The sequence below is a fragment of the Lynx canadensis genome, chromosome B2 (assembly GCF_007474595.2).
Source record: "Lynx canadensis isolate LIC74 chromosome B2, mLynCan4.pri.v2, whole genome shotgun sequence".
Lineage (NCBI taxonomy): Eukaryota > Metazoa > Chordata > Mammalia > Carnivora > Felidae > Lynx > Lynx canadensis.
The window spans coordinates 24,198,571-24,212,032 of NC_044307.1; the positions used below are offsets into that span (position 1 = coordinate 24,198,571).

A 13,462-nucleotide genomic window follows, 5' to 3' on the forward strand; every position below is an offset into this window, starting at 1 on the left:
CCCTGTTTGGTCCTGGCATTCCGTTCACGCCCATACCCTCGGGGTAGCCATGGCTGGCGCAGCGGGTAGAGTGGTCCGGCGCTGGTACCCTAGTGTGCTGAGGAGGTAAGTGCTGAGCCAGGGGTCCAGGGTCGCCCTTGCGACGCCGCCGTCCCGGGGGAGTCGCCGCCTGTGGGAGGTGCCCTCTCTCTTAACTTGTCCCGTGAGCAACAGGGCTATGCTTTTATGGTTTTTCAGGAACACAGTGCCAGCAAGTATCCTGAAACGCGCGCCCTCTTCCTCAGCTGGGCGCGAAAGAGTCGGGGTGGAAGCCGCGGGGCCTAAGCTGCGACTCTTCTCCCCGCGCGCGTCCGCGCTCAGCGCGCGCCTCGGGCCACACTCCCTGTGGGAGTGCGTAGCACTCAAATCTCCGACCTGTACGCCGCCACCCTGGCTGCTTCTGGGTTACAAACGTAGTTTGCTAAAATGAGGTCGAACATCTAAGCACGCTTGGCTTTTCTGCTGAACGCTGTAGAAACGCAAACCCTTATCAACTATTCTCTTCTTGGAGAACACTTGGAGAATAATGTTAAATGGCGGGGTACACAAACTATGTAAAAACGAAAAAAGGAGGGGGGTGCGCCCGCTATGCAGGCGGTAAAGCACGTGACTCTTGACCACGGGTTGTGGATTTGAGCCCCATCTTGGGGGGAGAGTTTACTTAAAAAAAAAAAAATCTTAAATGGCACACACAAAAAGGACGCTATGCGTAAGAAACCAGAAACGCCGGTAATGTGATGGTTGCCTTAATGTGATAGAGTTAACGATTTTCCTGATTCTGTATATTAAATGGTAGTGTTTTGTAATTTTTTTTAACTTTAGCTTAAAATAAATGTGTACTATATTTTGTGAACACTTGCACATTTATTTAGGCCTTCTAATGGACATTTTGTTTTCCTTTCATTTTGTTTGGAACTTGACGGGTGCCAGATTCACGTAGGATGCAGTTTTTTTCCCCCATGTTGGAAAGAAACTAATTCAGTTATTTAATATAAAAATTGTTGAAGACTTATTGAATTACTAATATTTAAGGGTTTGAACATAGTGTTCATTATACTCTTTGAAAGTTGTGTTATTGCAGAAGAAGTGATACTAGGTTTGGGCTCCATTAATAATTGTATGTTTTAATCTTTGATCCCATTAACTTGAACTTTATATGCCAGAGTCATCATTGTGAACACCCTTTTTGTTTGTTTGTTTTTTTGCTTGTTGCCTTAATACTGTGCACTGAAATTTTCTCTTCCCCTCTGCCTGCTAAAAACTTACCTGTTTGTGCTTGCTGTTTCTGCTCTGCTTCTAGCTGGCTCCTTAAACTTCCTGGGGTGAGTATTTAGTTATACCTGTTCAGCCCAGTTTCACAGACTAGCATCCACATCAGTTAGATTTCCCCTAGGTGGGTCCCTTACTTCACTAAGAAGTGGCTGGCTCTTTGGATGCCAGCAACAGCTCATTTGTCTTTTTGAACATTTCTTGTATTTTAGCTCATTCTCCCCTCCTTTCATCTGAGACACACATTTTGCTGAATAGGAAGAATTGACCTTGTAGTAGTTTATACTTTGTTAATCAGTAAGGGCAGACAGGGTTTCTGGTGCACAGGGTGCAAAAGACCAGGTTCTGTTCACTTGACCTGTTCTGACTCAGTCTCCTGATTACTTTTCATTTTGCATGCCTTTCATTTACTTCTTGCCAGTGGCAAAATTTTGTGGCAGTTCAGGTTCTAGCTGTTCTTACCAGTATTTAATTTGAATTGCTACAAATGCATTGCTGTATTGTAGCTTCCTTTTCGTTTACTTGAAGATGACTACAGTTAGTCTCTGTATTGATTTTTAGAAATCACTGTTGGGGAAGAAGAAATTTATTTTGCCCTTCAAGATCTTTCTAGCTGGACCAAGAATCAAATGGACATACGACAGATTCACAGAAAACCAAATTTAGTTTCATACATATGGGGAATACATGACATGAATTTCCAAAAATAGGCAGCATGAGGCTTGTATGACTTGTATCTTGAAGCTTCCATTCTGAGCTAAGGAGAAGGGGTATGGGTTTGAGGATACAAAGGGGAAGAAGACCAGTAGCAGGAAGGTGAGAGAATGTTGGCAAAACAAAGGTGGTCCTGTTAGGTAAAGTTTGTTAGATAAAGAGGAATCTCTGTTAGTGGCTTTCTTCCTCCAACCGCTCTTCTTTCCAATGTAAACTCAGGTAGTTGGTGGGGAGGCAGAGAGATTTTCCTACATCTGCTGGCTTTTGCTTGCTTTTTACTCAAAATATTGTTCATGCCAAAGTGGCCCATCTCGGGGCTGCCTGCCCTTGGCCCCTACAACACTAACCATTTGCAGCCAACTTGTATAGGGCAGGTATAGGGAACATGTTTAAGGAGAAATATAGCATTTTGGTATGTAACAGTTGGGAACAATTAGAAATCAGTGTGCCTGTTTGTAGTTCCCTGCAGGTCCCAGCACTTCAGCTGCACATGAGTAAAACAGCAATGAGAGCCAGTCAGAAGGACTTTGAAAGTGCACTGAGTCAGGTGAAACGCTTGAAGGATCCAGGAAATGAAGTGAAGCTAAAACTCTATGCGCTGTATAAGCAGGTAACTGCCTGAGGTCTCATATCATTTAGAGACGTTTTGAGCAGATGGCTCAAATAGATACGCTGTGTGTTTTACTAAAATCTGTTTCTCATGTTTTTGAGGTTGCTGCCTTGCCTCTCAAACCTGTATACATGAGAGTTTTTGTATATTACTGGTCTTTGCAGTACTGTTAAGGCAAAAAGTAACCCCTCAGGATCACTCCAGAGTAAGAGAGACTTAAAAAAGATGACAACCAAAGGTGTTGACCTCATCTGGCTGAGAAAATATCCACGGCGGGGGGTTGGGGGGGGTAGGGGGGGGAGTTTTTTTGAGACTACTGGGGAAATTTGAATATGGATAGAATATTGGGTGATACCTGGGAGTTATTACTAAGGGCATCATGGCTATATAATAAAATGTTGATGTGTTTTAGGAATGCACGCTAAGTATGTAGGAGTGAAGTAGTATGTGTTTGGGAATCACTAAAATGGGCAAAAAAAAAAAAAGGGAAAAAAGGATGGACAAAGCAAGTATGACCAAAAAATGCTAGTTATTGAGTTAGGTTGAGTATTGGGAATTCATTAGAATATTGTACTTTAGTGTATGTTTTATTTTTTTTTTTTTAATTTTTTTTTTTTTCAACGTTTATTTATTTTGGGGACAGAGAGAGACAGAGCATGAACGGGGGAGGAGCAGAGAGAGAGGGAGACACAGAATCGGAAACAGGCTCCAGGCTCTGAGCCATCAGCCCAGAGCCTGACGCGGGGCTCGAACTCCCGGACCGCGAGATCGTGACCTGGCTGAAGTCGGACGCTTAACCGACTGCGCCACCCAGGCGCCCCTGTTTTATTTTTTTTTAATGTTTATTTAGAGAGTGCGTGCATGTGCGCAGGGTGGGGGTGGGGGGCAGACAGAGGGAGACCAAAGATTTGAAGCAGGCTCCACACTGTTGAGTGCAGAGCCTGATGTACGGCTCAAACTCATGACCCTAAGATCATGACCTGAGCCGAAACCAAGAGTCCACTGCCTAACCGGCTGAGCCACCTAGGTGCCCCTGTTTGAAAATTTTTATAACAAAAATTTTAAACTTCAGTTTTTAAGTTGTGATGTCTAAAGACTACCTTGAGAAGTCAGCTCATCTGAGCTCCTGGGTGTGATCTATTTTCCTCTTCCTGTGATTGGTATGAGCCTCCCTTTACTTTCATATGGGTGTGTATAGTGAAGAATTTGACTTAGCTCAGAAAGAGGTGTAGCCTTTGCCCTTGATTTCTGGGAGGTAATCCCTCAGCCCTTGAGATACCATGCCTGGTACAGAGTATCTTTGCCTGCCTGGAGAGTCTAACAATGTGATTTAGAGTGGGGGCTTCTGGTTACTTAGTCAACCATACCCATGTGATGGAGCCCCAAATGAAAATTTTGAACACTGAGTCTTGAGTGAGCCTCCCTGGTGAGCAGTACTCCACGTGTGTAGTCAGACACGTGTTGTGGGAGAAGTGTTGCTATCCTAACTCCATGGTGGGTATGGGGAAGGAGGCTTGTGAAGTGTGTTGCCTCCAGCTTCTCAGGTATCCACCCCTTGCAGGGTGACTCTAGTCTCTCTGTCTTGGGAAAGTCTCAGACTCTTTTACTGCCTTTGTTTTTCAAAGCCTCTTCTTTCCTCTTTTGGCTAATTATGGAATTTAAAGTTTTTAAATGTGGCTAATTAAGTGGAAAGCAGTTGCTTGGGATATTTTATTCATCTTAAAACACTCCACCTGTTCTCAAGTAAAATTTAGTTGTTTTTATGCTTCTTACTTGCATGCCCTTCAGTTCAGCTTCCAAAGGGCGAGTGGCTCTGACAGCCCCCCATCCCTGCTACCCTAGGCACAACTCTAGTTAGCAAAAATCCACCACTGAATGAGTGGTATGTTTTTGTACCTCTGAGTGGGGTTTCAGAATATGCTGTAGGTTTGGCTAGTCACGTTTGAAGATAATTTGCTTGAATGTTTTGAGTGTGTTTGAAAAGTGTGATCATCAGTATAAAACTAATGGACTACTGGAATTTTTAAAAAAAGTACTTTCCCAGAACCCTTACCTTGCATTATTTTCACATGCAGGCATTTATAACCTATTTTAGGGGTTAACAGCTCATGGCATATTTTCTCTCTCCAGTATTTTTTCTGTTGTGTATTTTTAGTAATAGCGTCAAAGGGAGGGCAAGGAGAAAATTCAGATGAATTTATATACCTTCCGAAAGTATTTGGGAGTGGAAGGCACATTCATGCTAGTTGTGCATTCTATGGATCTTAAATATTTAACACTCCAGTTTGCATGGACATTTGATAATTGCCTCTCTGCTTTTCACAGGCCACTGAAGGACCTTGTAATACACCCAAACCAGGGGTGTTCGACTTGATCAATAAGGCCAAATGGGATGCATGGAATGCCCTTGGCAGTCTGCCCAAGGTAAATTTACTTGCTACTTTGCAATTATTTTATTTGCTATACTCCTGAAGAAAGTTGGGTACTTCTCATTATTAAGCCATTGCAGATGGAACCTGTGAGATCTTGATGTGTTCTGTTGAGTCAGAACCTCTATTCTTTCTTTATTGGAAGGTGCTGTTTCTTAGCATTATAAGTTTCTCAAAATGCTTACTCATTGACCATGGGCCGAAGTTATTTATCATCTTCTCTTCAGGAAACTGCGAGGCAGAACTATGTGGATCTGGTGTCTGGTTTGAGTTCTTCTTCTGACTCCTCCAGCCAAGTGAAGCCTGAAGCAGACAGGAAACAACCAGGATATGAAACCCTGGTGGTAACCTCTGAAGACAGCATCACAAAGATCATGATGAACCGGCCAGCCAAAAAGAATGCAATTACAATTCAGGTAACGCGACCTGCCGTGAGAGTTTGTTCTGCTTTTCTGTTCTTCCCCTATTTCACTCAAAAGCTATAGTGTTTCAGCATCATTCCTATTTTTGTGATCTCTCGTTTGATTTGGTGTAGTAAGATGAGTAATGGTGGCTGCTACTTCACACAACCAAGTTGGGCATTCATTATTTAGAACTTGTTGGCTTCGGGTAGGTTCTGCATGTCCAAAAAGCACTGCAACTTTCCTAACGATGGAAGCACAAATAAATTAACATAAATGAAGTATATATTGATATAAGTGAATGTGCATAGAGATTCTCTCTAAGGTCAGGATAGACCATCCCCAGACTTTGTTCCTGTCAGTTAGACTTGAGAGGGAGTACTATTCTAGTTGCATGGGGCTTTATTTTGTACAAGTAGAGGGAGAAAGGAAATAAGGCCTTCCTCTTAAATACAGCATAACCCAGCTCTGCTTAAAATGAGCTGCTTTATAAGAGCAACTTTGATCTTTGAATCTTTCATTGAACTAGAATGATAATAAAAATAACCATTTCCACCCCTTCCACTTGAAAAAATTATAGGGAATTAATTAGATGCTTCGTGCTGAACTGCAATTAAAATTTGAGAGGACTATCTATAACCTTCTTTATTGGGTTTATCATATGCTTTATAGCAGAAAGAGCACACTAACTTTAAAATAGTCTTAAATAAAAATTCAATGAGGTTGGGTATGTGCCATCCAATTAGTAAAACATTTGATTCTCAAAACTTTATTTCCCTTGCCCTTCACTCAATTCTGTATAATTCTGGTGATGATTATGGCGAATAGCAGGTACTCTTCACAGTGTCAGCACTTTCCACACAGAGGTTGTTTTAGTTCCCATACAGAGCCTACTGCTATTATTACCTAACAAAATAATTAGGTTAAGTAGTAACTTGCTCAAATAAGCTGGAAAACCTAAATTGAAATCCTAATAGATCCATCTCATAATCCCAGCTCTTGCCAGTTACCCCATCATGCTATGTCATCATAACTGTAATAATATTGGCATTACTTCTTCATTTCCTCCCTCAATGAATATGATTTCACTTTTACTCATAAATTATGTAAAGTCTATCTTTTTTTTCAGTGTCTGCGTGTGCATAAATATCAGCCCTCTTCATCATTCTCTCCCACCCACAGTGATGTCCCATCTGAGGTAGAAATGGCACCAGTGCATTAAAAGCTATAACAACTACACATCTGAGGTTTTCAGAGATGTTGCTGATTTGAAATACTGTCCTGTTGTCTTTGGTTACCATTACAGTGTCCTGAAATCCCAGCCTTTAACACTCATTAACGCTTTTCAGACTGCCTGGGACACTTGGGCTCTTTTTTGAGGTCCTAGCTGAAAAACCGCTTCGTGAAACTCTATGGCCACCTCCCCTCCCACCCATGCCAGATGCATCATCAGTGCTTCCTCTGAGCTTCCAGCTGCATTGTACCCTCCACCCATTGTAGAGCTTCCTGGACCCCCCCCCCCCCCCCCCCCCCCCCCCGCCAGCATTAATTCCGAAAGCTCAAGAAATGTGTCTTGCTTACTTTGGGAAAAAGTGGACAAATCCCCCAGTGTCCACCATAGCACATGGTACCATTATACACACGGAGTAGTTGTAAAAAGAATGAGAATCCTTTCAAGTGTATCCAACTGCCTTTTTGATTATGTAAATACAACCAACATAAACAGAAGGCACTTTGCAGAGAGCAGGCTTGCAGACTGACTTTAGTCAATCTACCAGGTGGCAGTTATTATTTTCAAAGTTCTTTTCTTTTCCTCGTCTCCCCCTTTCACATAGATGTATAATGAAATCATGCTTGCACTTAAAGCTGCCAGCAAGGATGACTCTGCCATAACTGTTCTAACAGGTAAGACATTCTCTTGGATTTCTTAATAATTAAATTTCTATTTGGCGGGGGTGGGGGGGGGTGGATTTTCTACCAGATAGGAAACTGAGTAAATAGCTCTAAGGTCTTTTCCAGTACTGAGATACTCTAATTCTTTAATATATAAAAAACACAATAGGCACAAGATTGGTATCTTTATCATGTAAAAAGGAGATACAGACTGGTAAGAGAAGTACTAAGATCTCCTAGAGAAATTGGTGAATAGAATGAATAAACAGTTTATATGATAAAGACCAGGTATTAGATACCAAGGAAAAATGAAGCCTCATTAATAATCACAAATACAGATCAAAATGATGAGATACCATTTTGTACTTCCTTAATTAGCAAAATTTTTAGTTATACCCTACTTTGACAAGGTTATGGTAGAATAAATGACTTTAATGTCTTGCTGGCAGCAGTGAAAACGGCTGTAAAAAGTGTAAATAGCAAAGGGAAAGGGCATTTTGGCAATATATAAATTGTTTAGCATGGGAATCCCACTTTGTAGAAGTTTATTTTAAGGAAATTATCCAAGAAAAGGTTAAAGGCTTGAGGCAAGAAAGGTATTTTGCAGCATTTCTTGCAATTGCAAAAATGTTAAAACATTCTAAATATGTTGCCATAATAGAATAATAAAGCAAATTCTAGAATATCCACTGGACTGTTTATTGCATAAGCACTAACAATTATAATTGTAAAGACCAACAATATAGAAAATATTTAAGATATAGTTAAAAAAACAGTAAAAATTTTTAAACAGTGAAAATTATATCAGTTCTATGATAATCACTGAAAAATATCAGGGATGCCCATGAACCTGGACTGATGAGAACATAGAAAATAGAAGTTGGATTTGGAAGGGACACCACGTGTGTGTAGGGGGCTAAGGCTCAGGACTCAGGTCAACTTACATTTAAATCCTGGCTTCATTCCTCACCTACCTATGGGTGACCTTTGCTTCTGGAATGGAGAAGACAGTGTTTTACTGACCCCATTGAAGGGTCGTGATGGTGACATGAGATCATGCAGGTAAGGGCATTGCACACAGCAGGAATGTGGTAGATGGTAGCTGTTACTGTTTGTTGGCATTAGCAGAAACAGAAGTGATTCTGCTTTCTTTTATTTTTTGTTAAAGTTTGTAAAATAAATAATATAGAGATATCACACAGCTCTTTGTAAGAAAAGAGGTCAGGAGAGAGGAATCTCATAGCTGATTAGAGGGTCAGAGGAAGGGAAGAGCTGAAGATCGTCCTGGCAGTTCACGCATCTACCTAGGTGATTTTGGAGAACGGAGGGAACAAAAACAGTCTAGAAGTGACATTGGTTTGATACAGGAGAAGGATGTTTTATGTATATTTTTTATAATAGTTTAACATAAGCACATGGTTTTTGTTTTGTTTTTAATCTAAAGAATATGAAAAGGCAACATAACAAAACTAAATCTCAATTCTTGGAACCCCAGTCCTGCTCCCTAGAAAAATTTGATTTTTCTTCATGCCTTTTAGAAACTGTATGTATATGTGTGTGTGTGTGTGTGTGTGTGTGTGTGTGTGTGTGTGTGTGTTTCTCATCATATTTTTAAAAACAACCAGAAACACAGTATACACACATACTCTAACATACTCTATCCACCTACCTACCTTAACACATCCTGAAAAACTGTTCTGTTAGCAACCTACACATCTCAGTGTTTCCTTTCAGGGCCACAGATTATTACATTTTTTGGATTCCATAACTTACTTCATTATTTTTCTGTTGATGAACATGTAGATTGTACTTAGTCTTTGGCTGTTAAAGTGCTTCAGTGAATGTCTTTAGATGTATGATTTTCGGCTAACGTGCAATCATATCTACAGGCTCTATTCCAAATTGCTAATTTAATAATAATGATAGGTGATATATACACACACACACACACACACACACACACACACTTTCTGTTCTCTTCGCTAGGTGCTCTTCTAAACACTTGGATTCTTTCTAAAGCTTTTTTTTATTTTAACTTTTTCTAAGCTTTCTTGGAACAAACCCAGTGATGTTAGGTCCTGTAATTATTCTTCTTTTATAGCTGGGAAAACTCAAAGGTTAAGTTTTGATAAATAGTGCTTTTGCTATAGTTATCTTTTATATATTCTTCACATTGGGTTTCTGTTTCCTCTTTGATCCAATCATTACATAATAATGATAGTTCCTTAAATTTCCAGAAAGTTTTTTGTTTGTTTCATTGGTTGGTTCCCTCCTTTCGTAAGAAAGGCTTCAGTGGCACATACCCTAGGCTTCAGTGGCACAGCCTGCCCCAAGTTGCTGGCTCTGGTCTCCTTTGTAAGTTCATGCTCTGTATGGTCATCAAATGGGAGAGTTCCTGAAGGTTTACCCATAGGCAGTCTTTTCTTGCTTCTAGCTCTCTCTGGACCCTGCATCCATGCCCACTCTCCAACAAAAATTTACATGCTGGTGATTCCCCCATTGGTATCTTTACTGAGGACGTTCCACGGGGTTCCCAGCTGGTGTACCCACCTGGCACTTCTTCAGAGGTGTCACCTCCCACATCTCTCTGGAGCTCTTTTAGTGTTCCAAATCACAGTAGGTGGCTTCACATCTACCCTTTGTGTAGACCAGAATCCTAACATTCATTATTGATCTTGTCCCTGTCTTACCTCCTATGTCCAGTCCAATCCAATTTTACTTCATCAGTATTTCTGGACTTGTACTTTTTTTTTTATGTCTCCTCTGACGTAGTCCAAGCTACCGTGGACTCTTGTCTGAACTGAAATCATCCCCATGTAATCTCTCTGATACCCTTTTGTCCACCTCTCTCCCATGCCTTGTCCAATTTTACCACATCCAGTAAAATTCTTTTTCCAAATAAAAATCTTATTCCTCCCCCATTTGAAACTTCTTCAGTGGCACCCAGATAAATCAGTGGAGAAAGACAAATCTTCTGAAAAATGGTGCCAGAGCAACTAGATATCCATATATGGAAGAGTAACTAGATCCATATGTGGAGAAATGAACTTCAACCCCATCTTACACCCTATACAAAAATTTAAAAGTTATTTAAGCATAAAACCCACAAACATAAAGCTTCTAGAAGAAAACTATCTTTGTAACCTTGGGGTAAGCAGAGATTTCTCAGAACACAAAAAGAAACTATTAAAGAAACTATTTACAACTTAGACTTCATCAAAATTTAAAATATCTGTTTATCAAAGTCAGTAGTAAGAAAATGAATATACAAGTACCACAAGCTGGAGGGGGAGCATATTTGCATATACAAAGTTATGTATACATAAATGTGATTAGTGATTAATATTCAGAATATATAAAGAACTCGTAGAAATTAACAACAGCCAGATTTATAAACTAGATAGAGGTGCTGGGGTGGCTAAGTCCATTAAGCGTCCAACACTTGATTTCCACTCAGATCATGATCTCACGGTTTGTGAGATCGAGCCCATTATCAGGCTCTGCACTGAGCGGGGAGTCTACTTAAGATTTCTCTGTCTCACTGTTTCTCTGCCCCTCCCCCACTCACACATGAGCTCTTGCTAAATAAATAAACTTAAAAGAATAAAAGAATAAAAACTAGATAAAAGACTTGAATACTTCATAAAAGAACATATACAGATTGTCAGTAAACACATGAAAAGGTGCTCAATATCATTAGCCATCAAACAAATGCAAATTAATATCACAGTGAGATATTTCATGCGCTAGAATGGCTAAAATCCAAAGAACAGACAATATGAAAGACTGGTGATGATGTGGAGCAACTGGAACTCTTACACATCTAATATGAGAACTCTGCAGAAAACTGGCAACTTTTATGGAGTTAAAAACATACCAACTCAGTGGCACACCAATCTACTCCTAGACAATTACTCAAGATAAGTAAAGCACATATCCACAGAACAGTTTATAATCCAATTTACAGTAGTCCAAAACAAATATCCATTCAGCAGATGAATAAACAAATTGTTGACTAGTCACACAATGGAGTACTATTCAGCATTGTAAAGGAATGAAGAACTGATACGAGAATACAGGTGAATCTTTAAGACGGTTCAGCAAAAGAGAACACAGACACAAAATAGTACACATTATGTGATTCCATTTATGAAAGTTCTAAAATAGAAGCGTTCTGTGGTGATTGAAGTCAGAAAGTGATTGCATTGGGGCAGGGTGGGGTGGAGTGAGATAGCTGGAAAGGAGCTTAATGGAACTTTCTAGGATGGTAGAAATGTTCTATATCTGTTTCAAATGGTGATCACAATTATTTACAGTTATCGAAAATCATTTAACCGAGCATTTAAAACTTAAAGCATTTAGCATAAAAAAAAAGCATTGAAACACACAAGCATTTCTTGTGTGTAAATTATACTTTAAAACAAACACCTTCAATGGCTCTTAGAATAAAAGGCAGAACTTCTTAATGGTTCAGCAAAGCCCTGCATGGTCTTTCCTGCCTGCCCACATCCTACATACACCAACTCCCCCTCTGGATTTTACTGCTCTGGCACAGTGGTGCTTCTTTCAGCTCGTCATGTACACCAGGGTTACCCCCTTCACAGAGCCTTTGTACATGGTGTTTGCTCTGCATGAATTCTGCCTTACCCCTCTTTTTCTAGCTAACCTTGCTCCTCCTTCAGATCTCAGTTCAGCTATTCCTTCTTTAGGAATGTCCTCCTGAAACGGGATTAGAACAAATTCTGTTACATACTCTCATGTCATCGTCAAGTACTTCTCTGTATCAGAATTAGGTTACCCTACATTTGCTTATGTGTTTTGAAATCAATGTCCAGCTTATTCAACAGTCTGTAAATTAGGACAGGAGCCATAGCTGGTTCACCAGTGCATTTCCACTGCTTGCTAATAGAGCCTTACCTAGTAGATGCTCAGTAATTACGGAATGAATGGTGAATCTGCTGATTTTATTTACAGGAAATGGTGACTATTACTCTAGTGGGAATGATCTGTCTAATTTCACTGATATTCCCCCTGAGGGAATAGAGGAGAAAGCTAAAAGTAGTGCCATTTTACTGAGGTAAGAGTGACATTTGTTGATCCCAAAGGGCACATTCTTATTCATTAAAGTGGTATTTAGTCAAGCAGAAGATAAATACTTCTTTGTGTCAATGTAATAAACTACAGTTGTAAAAAAAAAAAAAAAAAAAAAAAAATTCTCTCGTATTGAAGCAGAGAGATCTAGCAAATTCTCTTTTTGGCCAGAGGATTGCATGGTTTCTATGATTGCAGGTAATGAGATATGTGAAGTAGTCTCAGCCTAGAGGACAGGAAGGCTTCTCTCTTCCTAACTCACTTATCCTTCCTGGGTTTCTCATTCCCACTGAGCTATAAAATTGCAGCATATGCTCAGCCAGCCACCCTAATCTCTAAGTCTGTGGCTGACATACAGCCCTGACCTGGCTGCCCAGAATACATGGTTGAACCAAGGTCAAGCTTATGGGACTCATTTTATGAGCTTCCATCAAGTGCCATTCAGATGGATGTCCAGCCTGGCCAGAGAGTTTATTTCAGGCTAATGCTGTCTTTCCTATACTTCAGTAATGCTGCCTTGGAACATTTAAATGTGCTTTTGTATTTCCATTTCTGTAGGGATTTTGTAGACTGTTTTATAGATTTTCCTAAGCCTCTGATTGCAGTGGTAAATGGTCCAGCTGTGGGAATCTCCGTCACCATTCTTGGGCTATTTGATACTGTGTATGCATCCAGCAGGGTAAGTTAGCCCCCAGAAACTTACAAAGTCTTGAGGGAAAAATGAGGTCCTCTGAACTTTCCTTTATTGTTGCTAGTAGTAAGTAGATTACATGGTTTATGGTAGAATGGACTAAATTAAAATTTTTCCTAACGAATTACCCTAATGTAATTCGACTTGTTTTATTTGTCCTTCATTATTAACTTAGGTTTTCCTAAACACCAGTATTGTTGTGAACATTTGTCCCCACTCTTTCAGTGCTTTAGTCAGATTACGTAACAGTTACTCAACTTCTAATTTTCCAATTAATCTAAGATAGGAGTGGCATTTTTGCATGTTACACAAGTGGATCACTTAA

At 40.0% G+C, this 13,462-nt stretch overlaps 1 protein-coding gene across 2 annotated transcripts in view; it reads left to right on the plus strand.

Moving 5' to 3' along the window:
• Positions 1 to 13,462, plus strand: part of ECI2 (enoyl-CoA delta isomerase 2) — a 19,721-nt gene continuing 6,259 nt past the window's right edge. The window contains exons 1-7 of one of the 2 annotated variants that reach the window (XM_030314928.1): positions 1 to 105; positions 2,482 to 2,632; positions 4,958 to 5,056; positions 5,289 to 5,477; positions 7,298 to 7,367; positions 12,330 to 12,432; positions 13,005 to 13,125. In XM_030314928.1, the coding sequence (XP_030170788.1) occupies positions 50 to 105; positions 2,482 to 2,632; positions 4,958 to 5,056; positions 5,289 to 5,477; positions 7,298 to 7,367; positions 12,330 to 12,432; positions 13,005 to 13,125 (789 nt within the window). In that variant the 5' untranslated portion in view covers positions 1 to 49. Of the gene's footprint in view, positions 106 to 1,339; positions 1,362 to 2,481; positions 2,633 to 4,957; positions 5,057 to 5,288; positions 5,478 to 7,297; positions 7,368 to 12,329; positions 12,433 to 13,004; positions 13,126 to 13,462 lie in introns of those variants that run through there. The other variant, XM_030314929.1, reaches the window with a different exon arrangement.